The sequence below is a fragment of the Molothrus aeneus genome, chromosome 6 (assembly GCF_037042795.1).
Source record: "Molothrus aeneus isolate 106 chromosome 6, BPBGC_Maene_1.0, whole genome shotgun sequence".
Lineage (NCBI taxonomy): Eukaryota > Metazoa > Chordata > Aves > Passeriformes > Icteridae > Molothrus > Molothrus aeneus.
In genome coordinates, this window is record NC_089651.1 from 24,116,719 (window position 1) to 24,133,870 (window position 17,152).

At 42.8% G+C, this 17,152-nt stretch overlaps 2 protein-coding genes across 3 annotated transcripts in view; both read left to right on the plus strand.

The window, feature by feature from the left end:
* Positions 1–62: 62 nt before the first annotated feature.
* Positions 63–2,550, plus strand: HARBI1 (harbinger transposase derived 1). Its single transcript, XM_066552213.1, has 3 exons — positions 63–297; positions 448–1,179; positions 1,759–2,550. The coding sequence occupies exons 2-3, from the start codon at positions 510–512 to the stop codon at positions 2,133–2,135; spliced, it is 1,047 nt and encodes a 348-aa protein (XP_066408310.1). The 5' UTR covers positions 63–297; positions 448–509; the 3' UTR covers positions 2,136–2,550.
* Positions 2,551–5,258: 2,708 nt separating this feature from the next.
* The window catches only part of AMBRA1 (autophagy and beclin 1 regulator 1), a 127,496-nt gene continuing 115,602 nt past the window's right edge, over positions 5,259–17,152 (plus strand). For both annotated transcript variants that reach the window (XM_066552258.1, XM_066552259.1), the window contains exons 1-3: positions 5,259–5,352; positions 15,990–16,245; positions 16,500–16,558. In XM_066552258.1, coding sequence (XP_066408355.1) covers positions 16,111–16,245; positions 16,500–16,558 — 194 coding nt within the window. In that variant the 5' untranslated portion in view covers positions 5,259–5,352; positions 15,990–16,110. The remainder of the gene's footprint in view (positions 5,353–15,989; positions 16,246–16,499; positions 16,559–17,152) is intronic.

The window sequence follows — 17,152 nt, forward strand, 5'->3', positions numbered from 1 at the left end:
GCCCCTTGCCTGTGGCGAATCTGTCGCGGCGAATGTGGGGCCGGACCGGCGGGGACCGCCTGGAAGCGGCCGCGGGGCCGGTAAGGGCTGGGACGACTCCGGCGGAGGTCGGGCGGCCCGTGGGGTCCGGGACGCCCGGCAACGGCAGTACCCGCCAGGGCTGCAAGACCGCCCGCCGGGCTGCCCACGGCTCGTGTCTGGCATGCCCCGGCGAGGGTGACTGGGGACGGCTCCAGCTCCCTCTCCGCCGCGGGAGGTAAATTCCTGTCATCGCCCCACAGAGGTGTCGGCTCCGCGGTGAGTCCACCTGGCTGCCCGTGTATTTAAAAGCAGAAAAAGAAAAATTAAAAGATTTGCTGGATGATCAGACTGAAAGGAAAATGGTTACGGAGTCTGATAAGATCACCTGTAACAACTGTTCTGAGTATCCTCTTTTGCTTTATGCAGGTGAAGCCTCTGGGAAAGCCCTGTCAGAGGGGAGCCCCAGGGGACGCCCCTGGCCGTCAGCCATGGCCGTACCTATCGCGGTTCTTGACTGCGACCTCTTGCTCTATGGCCGCGGACACCGGACTTTGGATCGCTTCAAGCTGGAGGATGTCACGGATGAGTATCTAGTATCCACGTACGGCTTTCCCCGACAGTTCATTTGCTACCTGGTGGATCTCCTGGGAGCCACTCTCTCACGCCCTACACAGCGGTCCAGGGCCATCAGTCCAGAGACGCAAATCCTTGCTGCATTGGGTTTCTATACCTCTGGCTCCTTCCAGACTCGCATGGGGGATGCTATGGGCATTAGCCAAGCCTCGATGAGCCGCTGTGTTGCCAATGTAACCGAGGCACTTGTGGAAAGAGCCTCACAGTTCATTCACTTTCCTAAAGATGAAGCTACTGTACAGACCTTGAAGGATGACTTTTATGCGCTGGCAGGAATGCCGGGAGTGCTGGGGGTGGTTGACTGCACCCACGTGGCAATCAAAGCGCCAAATGCTGAGGACCTGTCCTATGTGAACCGAAAGGGTCTCCATTCCCTGAACTGCCTCATGGTGTGTGATTCCAGAGGAGTCCTCCTTAGTGCTGAAACGCACTGGCCAGGCAGCCTGCCTGACTGCACGGTGTTAGAGCAGGCAGCCCTCACAAGCCAGTTTGAAACTGAGCTACATAAAGACGGCTGGCTACTTGGTAAGTCAGCTTTTCATCCTTGTTTTCAGTAGAAAGTCAATTATATATTGTCTCCTTACTCTGGGCACGAGTGATATGTTTACTTTCAATTGCTTTCCTGCAAATTGCTTTGAGATTTATGACTCAGTTTGGACTACCCTTATCTTGGAAGCTTAGAACATTAACTTCTAATCTGTGTTTAAGTGTTCTAAGCTTAGAACATTAACTTCTATCTGGTTTACAGACTGATATTGTATGTATAAATCCTCATTCATTCTGTTAATGGCTTTCTTTCAGTATTCTACACCTTTCCATGCTGAATTATGCAATTTTTAATTCTAGGTACTGCCCTAGTCCAACTGTTTCCCCCTGTTTTATGCAGTAGATTAATTCTCTTAAAACTCTTCTGTGGAAAATCTTCTTGTGTAAAACCAAGTGCCTTTACTTTGTCACGTTTGTAAACCAGAGTTACTTCTTCCGTGCCTTCTCTTTTATCCAGAGGAAGAACTTATTCTGTATCTGCTGTACCAGTAAACCAGGCTGAAATCTGTGGCTATCTGTAGGTGTGTAACCTGTCCCGCTCCTTTCCACGGCTCACAGGTGACAGCTCCTTCTTGCTCCGGACGTGGCTGATGACCCCTCTGCACATTCCCGAGACGCCTGCAGAGTACCGCTACAACATGGCCCATTCCGCCACTCACAACGTCATTGAGCGCACCTTCAGAACCATTCGGTCCCGGTTCCGCTGCCTCGATGGCTCCAAAGGCACCCTGCAGTATTCTCCAGAGAAGTCCAGCCACATCATTCTGGCCTGCTGCGTGCTTCATAACATCTCCCTGCAGCATGGGCTGGACGTGTGGTCTGCACCAGCCACAGGACACATGGAACAATCGGAAGAAGAATACGAGCAAATGGAATCAGTGGACTCGGAAGCCTGTCGTGTTCGTCAGGAGCTTTTACTTACTCATTTTAGCTAATGTTGTCACAGAGAGAAAGCTTTTTAACAGTTCATTTGGGAAGTTATCTGGAGCAAATATGCCCCTTCCTCTTCTTTAAGCTTGTAAAGACTTAAGCAGATGTGAGACGAGAAGAAATATACTCTCTTCATTTCAGACAAATTTCTGAACTGCTCTCAATCTCTCCAGAGATTCAGTTTAATTGGGACATTTTTGCTGTCATGATGCTTACAGGCGCCCCATTCACTTGAGAACAACGACTAATGTGACAACGGTGGGAAAATTAGGGAAATTGTCTTTTATAGTGATGGAAAATTTGTAAACCTTGCACTGTTTTACAAAGCAACAATTCTATTCCACTGTGTAACTCAAAACACTTATGATTGATTTTCTTAAACAGTATTTTACACAAATTAAATTTCCACATGAGCTCCTTTCTACTGTGAATTCATGAGCAGCAAAGCAAACATTTATATTTTTGTTTGCAGGTATAAATTCTTGCTCAACACCATTTTGCCATTTTACACATCTCACAAACTCCAGTGATTTTTCTGAAAGCTGGCAGCTGTGTTCTGGGAGGGGTCTGGCATTTTTCTGGGCACACACTAGTGCTTGTACATATCTAGAGGGATTGAACATTCTTTCTTTCCCATACAGGCTGGAGAAGACATTAAGCTGTGGTGACTCTGTTGGGTACTTGACAGACATCAGGAAATGGTCTAGTGGAGGGGAGGCTGGTTTGCTCCTGCAGCAGGAAACTGGTTGTCTTGGTGGCGGCTGTAAAAGAAACACAAAGGACTGGCTGGGTCACAGAGATTGAACCAATTGCAAAAGTTCTCCTCTTAGATCAAAGCAGAAGTGTGGAAAGGCTGCTCTAGCACTGCTGGCAATCTAGTTCTTCAGTGGAACAAGATGACTGATGCACGCAGTTGTTGCTGGCACAAGGCTGGGCAGTTTCCTGGAAATGTTCTCTTTCTAAAAGGCACAAGTGTTTCCAAGGATCTCATGACAGCAGTCTAAGAAAATTTTGTTTCTTAGATTTTATTGTTTACTGGGCAGTAAATGTAACAAAAGTGGTAGGGAATGCAGAAAACTACAAAACTGTAACTACTTAAAGTAGCATTGATATTTCCTGGCATTGTGGATGTGTCCTTTTACAGCAAGCGAGTCTGGGTCATGCCCCACATTTGATGAATACAAGTGTACAGGACATGTTTCGCAGTGCAGGGTGGAGATGCAGGGCTAGATACACTCTGCCAGGTTTCCAGTGGCAGTAAGCACTTACTATCTCACAGAAAACCAGGCATGCTTGATGATGTGTAAACAAGATGTTTTCAGAAGCCTCAGTGAGGGCTGTAAAATGTTGTGTACAAGGATCTCAGATATAATTCAGTTTTCTTTATGCAAGGTGTTATACAAGAACTACTGTTGGTCACTGCAGCAAAACTCCTGCTCCTTTTACCTAGGAAAAAGCAGACAAGCATTGTTTTCTAAAAAAAGCATTTTTAAGGTGAGAGTTGCTGCCATATATGGTGCCTGATGGCTTATAACTGCATCTGACGGTCTGCGCTAAAAATACTGTTCACTAGACCAAAACACCAGCAGACACTGAATGAGCTGTGTGGGTGGTGGTAAGGTCAAGTGAGACTTGGACATGTGTAGGTACAAACATTGTCACTTAATGACAAGCTGGAGTTTCTCAATTTACGCTATGAATAGCCTCTTCCCAGTGTGTGCTGAGGCCAGAGCAGACTCAGAGTGCAGGCACTTCCTGGAGCACATTTGCTGCTCAGTTTTGTCTTCCTTCAGCCACTGTCACCTGTGGTAGAGTTTAATCTCAAAACTGATCTCATTGCTTGTCAGTTTGGGCAAAAACTGCATCAGACCACACTAGACAAAGCCAATCCACTGAGCACTATTCTTACCTGAGTCAGATGTCAGTACCCTTCTCTTCACTCAGGAAATGTAGGGAGCAGTTTCCACCACATACTCCTAAGCAGCTTCCTTCAAAACCATTCACCCAGACTTTTTTCTTTTCCCTCAGAAAAGACTTTTATTTTCCCTCATGGGGCCAAGTTGCTCAGAGCTCCCTCCATCCAACCTGTCCATGAACACTTCAGGAATGGGGAATTCACAGCTTCTCTGGACAACGTATTCCTGTGCCTCACCACCCTCCCAGTAAAGAAGTTTCTCTACTATCTAATCTAAACCTACATTCTGTCAATTTAAAGCCCTTCCCCTTTGTCCTGTCACTACACACTCTTGTAAATGGTCTTCCTCATCTTTTCTCTACGTTCCCTTCAAGTACTGGAAGGCAGCAGTTAGGTCATCCAGAAGCTTTCTCTTTTCCAGGCTGAAAAAAATGTGAAAAAAAAAATATTTTCTGCAAACTACTTTGAGATTTGTGATTTGGTTTATACAGAAAATCATGCTGTGAAGAGCCAGTGTCCACAAAGGAGACAGAGGAGTCCTGCAACTTTATTTATTTTATTTGAATAAAAGGAAAGAGCTCACTGGACCATACCCCCGCGGGGTCTCTCAGGGTTTTGGAGGACGCAGCCTCCTTTTATCCTAAACTATCGACTGCACGTTGCCCTCTTCCTTTCCCCATTGCCTGAGGTATTGGGAAGGTACAGCCTTCCCGATTCGCCTGCTACATCCTCCCCTGAAGTTCAGGAGCTCGAACTGTTTGGGTTCTGCGACCACCTGAAGACCTCCACGGCCACTGCTCCGGCACCGGGCCGGTTCTTCCAGTCCTGGGCGTTTGTGAAGACATTTAACACCCCTTTCTCCTCTTAAGTTTGGACCACCCTTATCTTGGAAATCTAGAACAGTAACTTCCAATCTGTTTTATAGAGTCTGACTATTGTACGTGTTAGTTTACATTCGTCTGTTAAGAGCATTTTTCCAGCATCCCACGCCTCTCTAAGCTAAATTATGCAGATTTTCATTCTGGGCTGGGGCGCTGCCCCGCAGTTCTCGGGGCTCGACTGCTCTCGCCTGCCCTCCGTCGCCCCCGGGCGGCGGTGGAAGACCTCGTCGCTCGGCTGGCGCTGCCTGGCGGCGTTCTAGCCTCGGCTGCTCGGGCCTTGCTCCCGCGCTCGGCGCCGCCGCCGTTGGGCCCCGCTCGGCGCTCGGCTGGCCCGCCTGGCCGGAGCTCGGCGCGGCGGCGGCGACGACCGACCCTGGGGCCGCTCCGCCCGCACGGCCCGGCCCCGCTCCGGCCCCGCCGCTGCAGGTACGCTCCGGGCCTACGCGCGCCGCCGGCTCCGCGCCGAGGCCGCGCTGCCGCTCCCGAGCGGGCGCGGCCGGCCCCGCGGCGGCGCCCCGGAAGGCGGCGGTACCGATCCGTGTGAGGCCGCGGCCGGTGGAACGCGGTAGGGAGGGAGTCGGGAGTCGCTGCCGGGGCCTCTGTACGGGAGTTCCGGGCTCGCGGCCTTACGCTGGGGGTAGCGGGGAGGCCGGCGCGCTGCCCCGGGCCGGGCGCCGCGGCGGGAGGGCGAAACCCGCGGCGCTGCCTCCCGCCGGCCGGCGGGGACGGAAGCCCAGGGGAGAGCGTCCCGGTACCGGCGAGTAGCCCGTGCCCCGCTGCCGCTCTCCTGAGCGTGCCTCAGCCGGATTTTCTGTCCCAGCTCGGGTGCCTGGTGCTTCGCCGTCCGTCGCCCCGCTCGCTGTCCCCGCGGCACCCGCCGGGGCCCGTGGTCGGGCTCGGTCCAGTTGCGTTCTGGGGCTGTTGCTTCGAGATGTTTTTTATCATTGTTGGTGTTTTCCGGCCTTACCCAAATAAAACGTGCGGCAAGCGTTGTCTGCTCTATCTCTGCTGTTTTTCATCGTGTGCTGCAGAACACTTGCTTGTGAAAGTAGTGTTTGGCATAAAATGCATTCAGATGTACCTCTTGTCTAGTGAGGAAACGAACTCAGCTAATTCACCGGCTATGGGAACGTTTTTGTTGTCATCTCCCATATTTTTCCTGACAACACATAAATTTCTGTAGTGTTCTTGTAGTTTTTTTTTTGATTACTTGTGATCCTCTCAATACCATGCGTTCAACTGCCTTTGGAAAGCAATTTTTCCTGTACTAAATAGGGTTTCATCTTCAAGATGAAACCCATCCTGTAGGTGGTTATAAGTAGCTTTTCTCACTACACGCTTTCGAGTATTGTTCTGTGGTGATAGATTCAATAATTGTTATCTAGATGCAAGCCTGTCTTCATGAAGATAGGTTGTATGAATGTGAAGTCTGTAAATATGGTCAGTGCTCAGTGCTGCTCTGTTTTCTCCTCTGTATGAAGTGCTCTTTGATCTTTATTTAAAAACTCAGTATGTTTTTCTATATTTGTCCTTGTTTACTGCTCCACCCAGCTTGGTGTCCTCTGCAAATGTCATCTGGCTTCTTTTGCCTTTGCCACTCCCATCCTCTTTCAAATTGCTGATGGGAATGTTAAAAAGGGACCTAAGAATGACCTGCTGGTAATGTGCACTTATTGCCAGTCCATTACTGGTCTCTTAAGTTTGTTGTTGGGTCGGTTTTCAGAATGTAGTATGAGGTTAAAATCCATGCAGATTTGAATGCTTTATGAGTGATGCAAGCAACAGGACCTGAAATTCTCAGCTAAATTAAAAATCCTTTCTTGTGTTCTGAAGGACTGTTGTGATGCATTTCCTAACATTCCTAAATCTTCAGTGTAGCTTATGTGCTGGTTCTGGAGTCCACAACTGGTGCTTCTCTGGGTAATTTTGTTTAAAAAAATTGGTCCATTTCTATTTTGATGGGGTTTTTTTTGTGGCAGTGTGGCTCTTAATGAGTAGGGCTGTCCACTAGCATTTATATTTTTCCTGATGCTTGGAATGAAGAATGTATTTGGATCCAAATGTCTGGACATGCATTTTCAGATTGAGTTGCTGGGAGTTTCTGATGAATGTTTACTTTGCTGACAGCTTCTTCTCAGTTTTCTTTCTTTTGCCCTTTTCTGAGTCATAACTGACCCTCTGGATTCTTGTTTGGTTATTTCCTACTTTTCCATTTTCCGAGCAGCACTTTTAACTTTTATACAACTGTAACAACCAGTTCTAAAGAAGGTACACAATGATCCAGTCTGCTGCTATCCCTCTGCCAGAAGTTTGGCATTTGAATAATGATTTTTTAAAGAAACTTCTGGAAATAAACTCTAGTACTAATCTTTTATGCCATGATTAGCAAACTGACAGAACTCATGGGTCTTGCAGAGTTGTTGTTGATGTAAATATTTACTACTAATGCAAACAGCACTAAGGTACTTTTTTTCCCCTCTTGGGTTTCTGGGAGCCTGATACAGGGCATAGTGCATGATAATAGCTACCTTGTGTGTTTTGTGTTAGTAGCCCTGTGCTATCCTAGCAAGGAGGGTAATAGAAACAAAATATTAGTAAGGTAAGGACAGAAGAATTTTGTTTTGCAAAAGTGAATGACAATGTGATATGCAGTGGAGGAGGATTAATATTAGAAATATCTTACTGGAAAGTTATTGCAGGATATAGTAGTTGCCTAATGAAAGACCCATTGATTGGGTTGCTTGGAACAAGAGGAGACCTGCTTTCCTCTCCCAGAGGAAGCAGTACTTGTCTGCATCTCAGGACTTAGTTGGTTGTTGGGAATTCTGACTGGGATTGTTGTCTGGTAGCTGTGTGTTGTCTCCAGTTTTTGTAAACTGTTTGTTGAATGGGATGATGAAGTGTCAGGCTGGAGTGTGAAGAGCATCATCTTAATCCATGTGCTCGCTCAGCTGCACTCCCCATGCTCTCAGTGAGGGGTTTTGGGTTGCCCTTGCAGAGTGATTCCTGCTTCCTTCTTCCTGGTATGTGTTACTAATTCTTCACCTTGGGCAGTGCAGTATTGCTGAGAGGAGTCTCTGACTCATGTTTTGGACAATTTTCCCCCTCCCTTTATATTTCTCCCACAGACTCAGTCTGAGGCCAAGAAGGGCAAGAGTGTCAAGAATTTGGCTGTGTTTCTTTGTTCAGTGTCTAAATCTTCCCACCTCTTCTATAATTCTGATACATCCTTGTATGAAGACTTCAGCTTCTGTGTGGATAATTTTTACTTTTTATCTTGTTACTGTATTTCCATGTAAGCAAGAAATTATATTACCTGTATTTTCTAGAACATGTTCTTGCTTCCAGTTGCTTTTTCTTTATTACTTGGATAGGGTGCATGTGCCTGAAGTGCAGCCTTGAATGCATAAAACACTTTGTCTTCACCTTGGGGGTATGTGATGCTGCTTCTGCTACTCTGTAGTGTTGGCAATCCCACATTACTATGGAATGTGTGATGTCACTTGGGGGGACCTGGCTGTGGCCCTTGAGCTTGAAGAACCTTGATGTGACTATTAATAATAGTAAATAATGGGATTTTGAATTGAGAATTCCTTTGCCTTCCTATCTAAATGAGAATAGTTTTTTAGGGGGTTAATCTGAATTCTGTGTTGCTCTGTCTCTCTATTGCTCTGGCTTTTTCTTCTATCTGTCCCTCATTTCCTGCTGTGTATAGAACTTAACAAAAGATGCTATGGTTTGAGTATGGAATTGTGGAAACCAACTCTTAATCTTCCAGATCTCAGTTCTGCTCTTTGACTTACCTTACAGTTTTGTGAAATCATATTTATTCTCTTCCTATCTTCTGGATTGAAACTAATATCTCTCTTCTCAAGAATTCATTAAGTTTATGTGGAAGTTGTAATAATAGTTATGAAAGTGCTCCATGTTCTCTTTGGTAAATGAAACTGTCAGACTCCAGACATGGGTGATCACTTACATTTTTTATTATTATTACTTCCCTTTTTATATTTACTATTCATTTTCTGACCTTTAGGAGTTGAGATCTGCAAGTTTCTCTTCCATGTCTTCATCATTTTGCTGTAAATAGCCAGAATTTTAATGTACTTCTTTTGTGTGAAAAGTTCTTTTATGTGTATTTAGCTCATTTAATCCAGACTGGAAAGACAAATTAAGATTCTAATGGCAATTAGTTACTTGTTGCAGTCATTCAGGATCTTGAAATGACAAAGTACTATTGACATCTTTGTAACGTAATTGAATTTCCTGAGCTGTTTGCAGTTGCAGTTTAAAACACAGCATTGAATTTTTCAATCATGAAGCACTAAGACAAGTTATTTTTCTTTAGGAATCCTGTTTTATGTGTCAACACTTATTGCAGTGAGTGCAATTTAGAGCAGTGCGTCTACTGCATCTACAGAAAATGTGCTTTTGAATTACTTTCCATCTCTCTCTGGCTTTAATCAAGGCAGAACTTCAGCTTACACTATAATACTTTGGGGAGTATTTAAAAGCTTGGAAGAGTAAAACTGGGACCATATAATGGAAGTGCCTTCATGGTATTAGTTTTGGGTTCTCTTGGATAGTTGCATCATAAACTTTCTTTGACTTCTCCTAACTGTTTTTTATTCTCCATGTTTAGGGGCACTTACTTGAAGACTGACTCTTGTTCTAATTAAATTCTTAAATTCAGCAGCTTTTTTTGTTTTTTAAAGCATAATCAAGCACACAAGTAGAACAAAATAATGGGTTAGAGTTTAGGGGTTTTTTTTGTTTTGATTAATCTTGCTTAAGATAGTTGTTACCCATCCAAAGACTGTTTTTGTTTGTGGGTTAATCTTGTTTCAAGATTCTAGTCTAATGTAACTTTATTTTAAATTTTTGTTCATTTAGATATTACTACAAGGTATCTTGAAGTTTGCTCTATGCAAAATGTTTTCTGGTGTTTGGGGTTGGGTTTTTTGTTTGTTTTGGTTTTGTTTGTTTTTAACCCAAGAAGGGTTAATACGTCTATAAACAGTCTCAAGGTTCATCTGGAACTACCACAAATGGAGTTAAGGGAAGACAAATCAAATGTTGTTTGAAGTACATTTAGACATATATAGCTAATTAGATATATTGCCAGAAATTCATATGGCCCTGTCTTTTAAGAATGAACATAGTCCTGTTCTTCCAATACTTATGTTTTGACCCATGCTACTATTTGGGATATGAGTCATGTCACCTATTTTTTACTGATTTTGTTGTTACAGAATTATTCAAATGCCAGTGCTATTGGCAAACTAGGATTTACCAAACTAGGACTCCTTGAGTTGTCTTGTTTGTTAAGCTGGGTTGATGCAATGCAAAGAGGGCAAATCAGCTTTTTAGTTTTGGTTTTACATAAACATTTTTTTAAGTTTTGCTCAGTTTTTCAGGCGGAGACACAAAAAGGGTTAGTGGGGATGGCATGACATTTGTTATGGATTGAATCAGTATTTTTAATAAAGCTGCAGGTATAAGTCAGGTCGTCTATCTGGTGTAGTGCTTGTTGGGCTTCTTACATGAATAGTTTCATGCAATTTAGGAAAGTGATGGCCTCAAAATGTCCATATTGGAAAAGGGAGGGAAACAGAGATTACAAACAAGGAAGGGAACTAGAAAGTCCCTGGAGCTGTGTGATTGCTTCTTTATATTCCAAATTATGTTCTAGACATCTGGTTTGTTCTTGGAGATCTCCTGTCTGGGTGTCAGAAGCAGATTTTATTGTTTTATCAATGAGCTGCCTGCAAAAGGAGGGGCTGTGTAGTTCTTTGGCAAGATCATATTTGGCTGTTTTCAGTGGGCGCTTTTTTGCTCTTTTGAACTTCTGAAGAGCACAAGGGGTCTTGGTAAGGCAGTTTGCTTCAAAATTAAGCTGTGTAAAATACAAGGGGAACTGACTTGTAGAAAATCCTCAGAGGAAATAGCCTGTCTTGTGACTGCAGCCTTCATTAGGATCACTGTCAGCAAAGATAAAGGATTTGGGCTGTACTGCTGCATACACTCTTTTCATGCCTGTTTGATGATCTGATTGCTCTTGGAGAACCCACCCACATGTGCAATAGTGGGAATGCTAAATTATTGCTCATATTTATTAAATGAAACTTAAAATACTAACATTTATTAAATGCAATAAACAGTTCTCTTGAAATTTTAGTATGTTGCTGGTGTTAAAGCCTGAGATGCCGCACTTAATTTGGAATAACTGCGGTGGCATTGTTAGGGCTGGACACGCTTCTTCAGAACAGACATTTTGAAAACAGAAGTAACTGGCTTACAAGATAGGTAGGCACCTGGCCAGAACTGGGGGAGTTGAGTGTAATAATCTGTTTCCTCTTCTTTTCTAGAGACAGGTTGGCTTGTGGTTTTGCAAGACAGTGATATGCCTCATTGTTCACCACAGTTTTGCTTCTGTTGTGTTTTGAGTCCTTTTTTTTTCCCCATGCATGTTGTTTTAATACAAAGTATACAGCCCTGGCCCATCAGCTGTGTGTGGATCATGGCTCTTTTACAGTCAATACATTATGGAAGTCTTAAAACTGACAAAGGAACTTGGAGACCAAAACTACTGGCATGTGCTTTTTTTTTCCTCTGGTCTCTTACAGGGAGTCTTATAAATGCATTCTCTCTGTGGAACCCAGATTGCAAAGTCAGTGACAGCTTTAATATTTCATTTCATATTGTCTCTTTCTTCATCAATCACATGAGGTCTCTTCGGGCAGCAAAATTGTCTGAAATTATTTGGACATTTGTTTCTTCTGGATAGATCTCCCATTGTAAATATCGTTTACTGATTGCAGCTTTTTTTTCCCCCTTTTTAAAAACTGATGTAGCTGTTTACACTGACTCTGTGCACATGCATTAGGAAAGGCTTTTAGTGTTGGGCTCAGCACACAACCACAAAGTTCTTTGCAGTGGTAATAGATTAGTCTGAGAGCTGAAGGCCACATGAACTAACATTTTTCCCCCATGAAGAGTGGAATAACTTGAAGGTAGTATTGCAGTATTCATCTTTGTATCGAAGCCAGCTGTGCTCCCAGCATGGTGGTACCAGAATCTCCACAAAATTAATAACAGCAAAGATGGGGAAGGGGCACATTAGGAAATGGAACAATCATCTCTTTAAAATGCTGAAGTTTTGAACTGGAATGGTGAGCCGTTGCATAATGCATAAAATATCTTGACATCCTTTTTATATGGTAAATTGAATGTGCTTCTTTTTATTCCTCTTCTCTTCCTTACCTTTCTGTCAGTATTTTCAGGGAGTCATGTACCACTACAAAGTATTACCAATTTGCAGCTTCACTTTGGTTTTTTAGAGCTTCAACATCTGTAAAAGTGACAATTTCAAGTAAGCCTGCGTTACTCTAATGCTGGGAATTCTTCAGGCTTCTTCAAGGATGGCTGGTACAGAGCAAGTAAAAGGCTTGGGTTTGGGCTATGTAATGCTCTTTCCAAAACTGTAAACAGCCCAGCATGTTGTCCTGAAATGCCCTGAAGGGAGAAAACTCTTAAGGAAAGAAAGTTGCTGATCATAGAAAAATTTCTTGATTCTCCATTTTCAGAATTTTTTGTGGTCATCTGCATCACATTCAGGGCATCAGCTAATCTTGCAGTTGTCGGACACTTTTGGTCATCCTGATTAAACCAACCATCCAAATCTCCCTCCCTCCCTCCTCCCAAAACCAAGTAAAACTAAACAAACTCAACAATGAGAAGAAAACAGAACAATCCCAATCCCTCTTTAGGTGGTCAGCTGTTTATCAGTTGTGATAGTTGTGGGTATTTGTAATAGACACTGAATCAGTTCTCCTCTTGCCTGAACAGGTTTGATCCAGTGAGCTGTAAGTTTTTATTTATGCTGAGTCCCAAGAAGTATTTTCAAACCCTCTGCGTTTACTTTTGACTTTGTTAGTCAGATGTCTAATGAGTGGCTGTAAATACAGTTGGTACTTCAATGGTTTATCTGCTAATGGTATTTAATAGCATGCTGTCATTATTCAGTTTATATTTGAGCAAAATGTTTGGAGTTGGTGGGTATCTTTACTAGGTTAGAGAAAAAACTGGCTTCTTTAACACCCTCACAAAAAACCCCTACACAAACCAAAAAACTAACGGAAAAACAAAAACCCCACACCAAAACAAACTGAAGCTGAACACATAATCCAATAGAAAGGTTAAAGTCTTCCTGCTAAAATGAGCAAATAGCAGTGTTCACTGCATTGCCAATGCTACACTACATCTATCTGTTACTGCATTTGAAGGCTCTGAGTTTTTTGGCCTTCTGAAATGTTGCTGAATGTGTCACCCAGTAGAGGAGCAGTTACTGTGTTCAGGCTAACTCAGAAAAAGGATAAAGTTTGGCCCCTGAAGGGATCCGAGGTAACACTGTAATCTCAGCATTACTCAAGAAGGATACATTCAGTGTTTTCTGAAGAGATCCCAGCTTTTAAAAATGTTGAGCAGGTTAGCAGGGTACTGTGAAGGCATTAGAGCCCTGGGTGTTTCCTTTGTTTACTTTTAAAATGGGATAAAGACATGAGTCAGAAGAAGCTGAAAAAACGAGGTATAGTCCCTGAGGGAAAAATGTGAAGTTAAATGTTCAGGCTCACATATGAAGTGTTTGGTATAGGCAGATTAGTTGAATAAATTAGGACACACATGCAGAGATTTAGATAAGCTGTCTTAAGGTATGTACTTGGTTTTATATAGTGGAGATGACTTGGTCCTTCAATAAGGTGAATACTAGAATTTCACTGACTGCAGCTGTAGGAGTTATGTCCCCATTTATTTTACAATATGTAAGCTTGTCCATGGCATAAATAAACTTAAAGTCACTTGTTAAACCTCTTGTTTTCCTTGTTGCAATTGTACTTTAGGGAACATAAGTTCTGATAGGACTGAAATGTTGCTAGGTTGTCAGAGCTTGTTCTTTCTCATGAGTGATTGTTATCCTGCTTGTACATCACCATGATCTCAAGTTATTTATGTGGTTTGTCCTTCACGGCTATTGAAAGGCTGTTCCAAAGTTTAAATCTTTTTGAACTTCCAGCTTATTCCAGCTGCAGGACCAGTCTTCCATTGGTGTCCTGTTTATATGTTTATTCTTGGGTCGTTGTAGTCCAAATTCCTTGAATACACCCATATAAAATATTCAGCTACTGTTTTCTTAATTTTACTAGATTAGGAGTTAAACTCGATGTAGTTTCCTCCTGTAAAGCAGAGTTTTTGTTGCCTGTATTGTTCTGAGCTGTCCTTCTTCTCCATTCTGCTCACCATCTGAATCTTGTCACTTCTGAACAGGGGTGCTTGGGGCTGTTTGCAGAATCCGGATCAGGGTTTATCAGCATTTAGCTAAAGAAGATTTTTAGTATAGGGATTCCTGTATTATGTTGTGCTTTTGGATGGATCTATTCCAGTTATCCTTCTAGCTTTTTTGGATATTTTTTTTAATTTGGGCTTTTTTTAATCTGTACAGTTATTTTTAAGAACTCTCATGCAGTATGATATCTTTTGGTTTTGTGTTGCTTTCCAGTAAGGCTTTGATTTTGTAGAATAACTCCTACCTAATGTTTGGCTAACTTTCACAGATTCTCAAAAGAAGGCTTATTGTGTATCATGGAGTTCAGCTTCTCTAAAATTCATGATCCTCATGCTGTTCACATTAAGCATCAGGGAATTTCCAGCTAGCTCAAAATTCACTGTGGAGAATTTGTTTTCTAGGAAGGTGGATGCCTTTACTTGTTAATTACTTCAGTACTCTTTATTTTACTTCTAGAAATAAAAACTGGTGTGCTTTTCTGGAACTAATTTTCCTGGCTTATCTTTAGACAGCTCCTCTCTATAAGCTGCAGCTGTCTTAAATGATCTGTTCAGGAGAGTTTTTTTAGGGAAAGTGGGAGGAAAGAAAATATTGCTACTGACCATTCTGAGTTCTGTCATTTAACAATTTGGTTCTTCTGCACATGAACCTTTTTTCTTCTTTGTGGGTTTTTTTTTTTTTTTTGTTTGTTTGTTTTTTTTTTAATGTCTATTTCCTTCTCTATTGAATTTTGATGGTTTTGTTCAGTGTAACATGAATTGAGAAGGGTTTGTCTTTAGATCTTCATGTTATCAAGAGATGGCAGAGTAGTATGCACACTCTGCTGGGATCAGAAGGTAGTAGCATTACAGCAGAGTTTCTTAGTTTATCTGTTCTAAAAAACTTTTCTCGAGAGCTTTTTTATGGTATTTCATAATATGACACCACTGAAAAGCTGTGTGACTTGGTTGTTATTTGGTTGTTATTAGAGTCACTATATTATTTATTTCTTTATTTAGCTTTTTTTTTTTTTTTTTTTTTTGTAGACAGTGGATATTAAAGCTTTCTTTTGCAGGTCAAAGTGTTCCAAAAGCATTATTCTTTGCCAGTGTGCATTACTTGGGTGAACTGCTGTTCTAAGAGCAATGCAGATTGAAGGGTGATGTGCAGACAATGGAATAATCTTGGTGGAGCTGTCCCTTACATCATTGTTTTAATATTTTTAAGCTGTTGATGGAGTTGGAAATAATTTGGACTTGAGGTCTATCAGTTGTCTGACCTTTAGAGTTAGACCTTTTCCTGAAATTTGAGTAGTTCCTGGAAGATTCTTCTGTCATATTGTCAGTTCAGTAATACTGTTCCTCTGGCTTTCAGATACCCTTCCCAGATAGGACCTAAATCTTCAAGATGTAAAGAAGACCATATCTTCATAAATCTTTTTTCTCTTATTACATACAGCAAGAGATGAAGGGAAGGAGAAGAATTTGAAGGGAATATTTTAATTCTTCATATGTGTAGTGGGGCTAGGGCACGTGTACAAGGGAAGAACTGGATGCTTTCAAAGTAATCTTTGGCTGCAGAAATGTCAAAGTGGGGCCTTGATAATGGAAGCAGGTAGCAAAGGCTGTGTAAGAAGAAAGATTTGTCTCTCAAATCTAGTATTTTTGGGATTTAAAGCTTTTACTTCATCTGGGTAATTGAGGTAAAAGCTGCCTTCCTTATCAGTCTCTTATCTTTTTAGGTTTCCATGAAGATAAACAACTGAAATGTGGATAGCTTATTTGTAGCTTAGTGGTGGTTGTCATCTGGAACGTGCTGGTATCTCCTCTCAGTAGTAGGCGTGGTGTTGGCAGCTGAGAGCCATGAAGGTTGTCCCGGAGAAGAATGCTGTCCGCATCCTTTGGGGTAGGGAACGGGGCACCCAAGCCTTGGGTGCTCAGCGGCTTCTGCAGGAGCTGGTGGAGGATAAAACTCGATGGATGAAATGGGAGGGCAAGGTAAGGTTGTGGGATAGAGCTGCACAGCTTGATCTTGGAATGGGGGAAGGGAGGCAGGGATTTGAAATAAATTGTCTTGTGATTATACCTTTGATGTGTTACACTTGATATGCTCTCTGGCTCTGTTCAGTTCCTGCAGTGATGTGATACTAGATGTGTTCCTGCAGCGGGTTCCCCTTGTTGTCTGTGTGGCTTACAGTTAAAGTATTATCATATGACTCTTGCAACACTTCCTGCTTTGTTGGCTTTTTCAGAAAGTTGAGTTACCAGACAGTCCACGCTCCACCTTCTTGCTGGCGTTTAGTCCAGACAGGTAATTAACTCCTAGTTCGTTCCTGTTTCAGCAGTCTCCCTACACTTACAAAAGTGATGGAGGCTTGTGCCCATTGATTGAGTTGTCCAGTCCTGAACAGCCGAATGAAACTTCTGGTTCCTGACACGTATGGATGGAATCTGTGCACCTTCCTAATCTCACAGCTTCGAGCATAGTTGGTGTTTAATTTCTGAGGTACCCAGGTGATACAAAATTGTAAGGAAAAATGATCTGTGCAGAAACCATGGGATTTCATAAGAAACTAAAGGGAGTAAAGGATATTTTAATACAACATGCCCAAATGATGTGACACATTCACTGGGATATCTAGGAATAAAGAACAGAGCAGGATGATGTGTGTATTGGAAGCAGAAATGGAGGTGGGATCTCTCATAGCATCACTTGATTTGACAGGGGTTGAGACAGTGTGGAGAGTTGGGAATATTTATTTGCCCCAGACTGTCAGTCAGGAGTGCCTTCTGAGCTGCATGTTCACTCTGACGTTCAAGGTCAAGTTTGTGCTTGCAGATTCAGATGAGCTCATGTTTGCATGGACCCTGAAATCTGGCTCAGAAAGCTTTGTGACATTGGTGC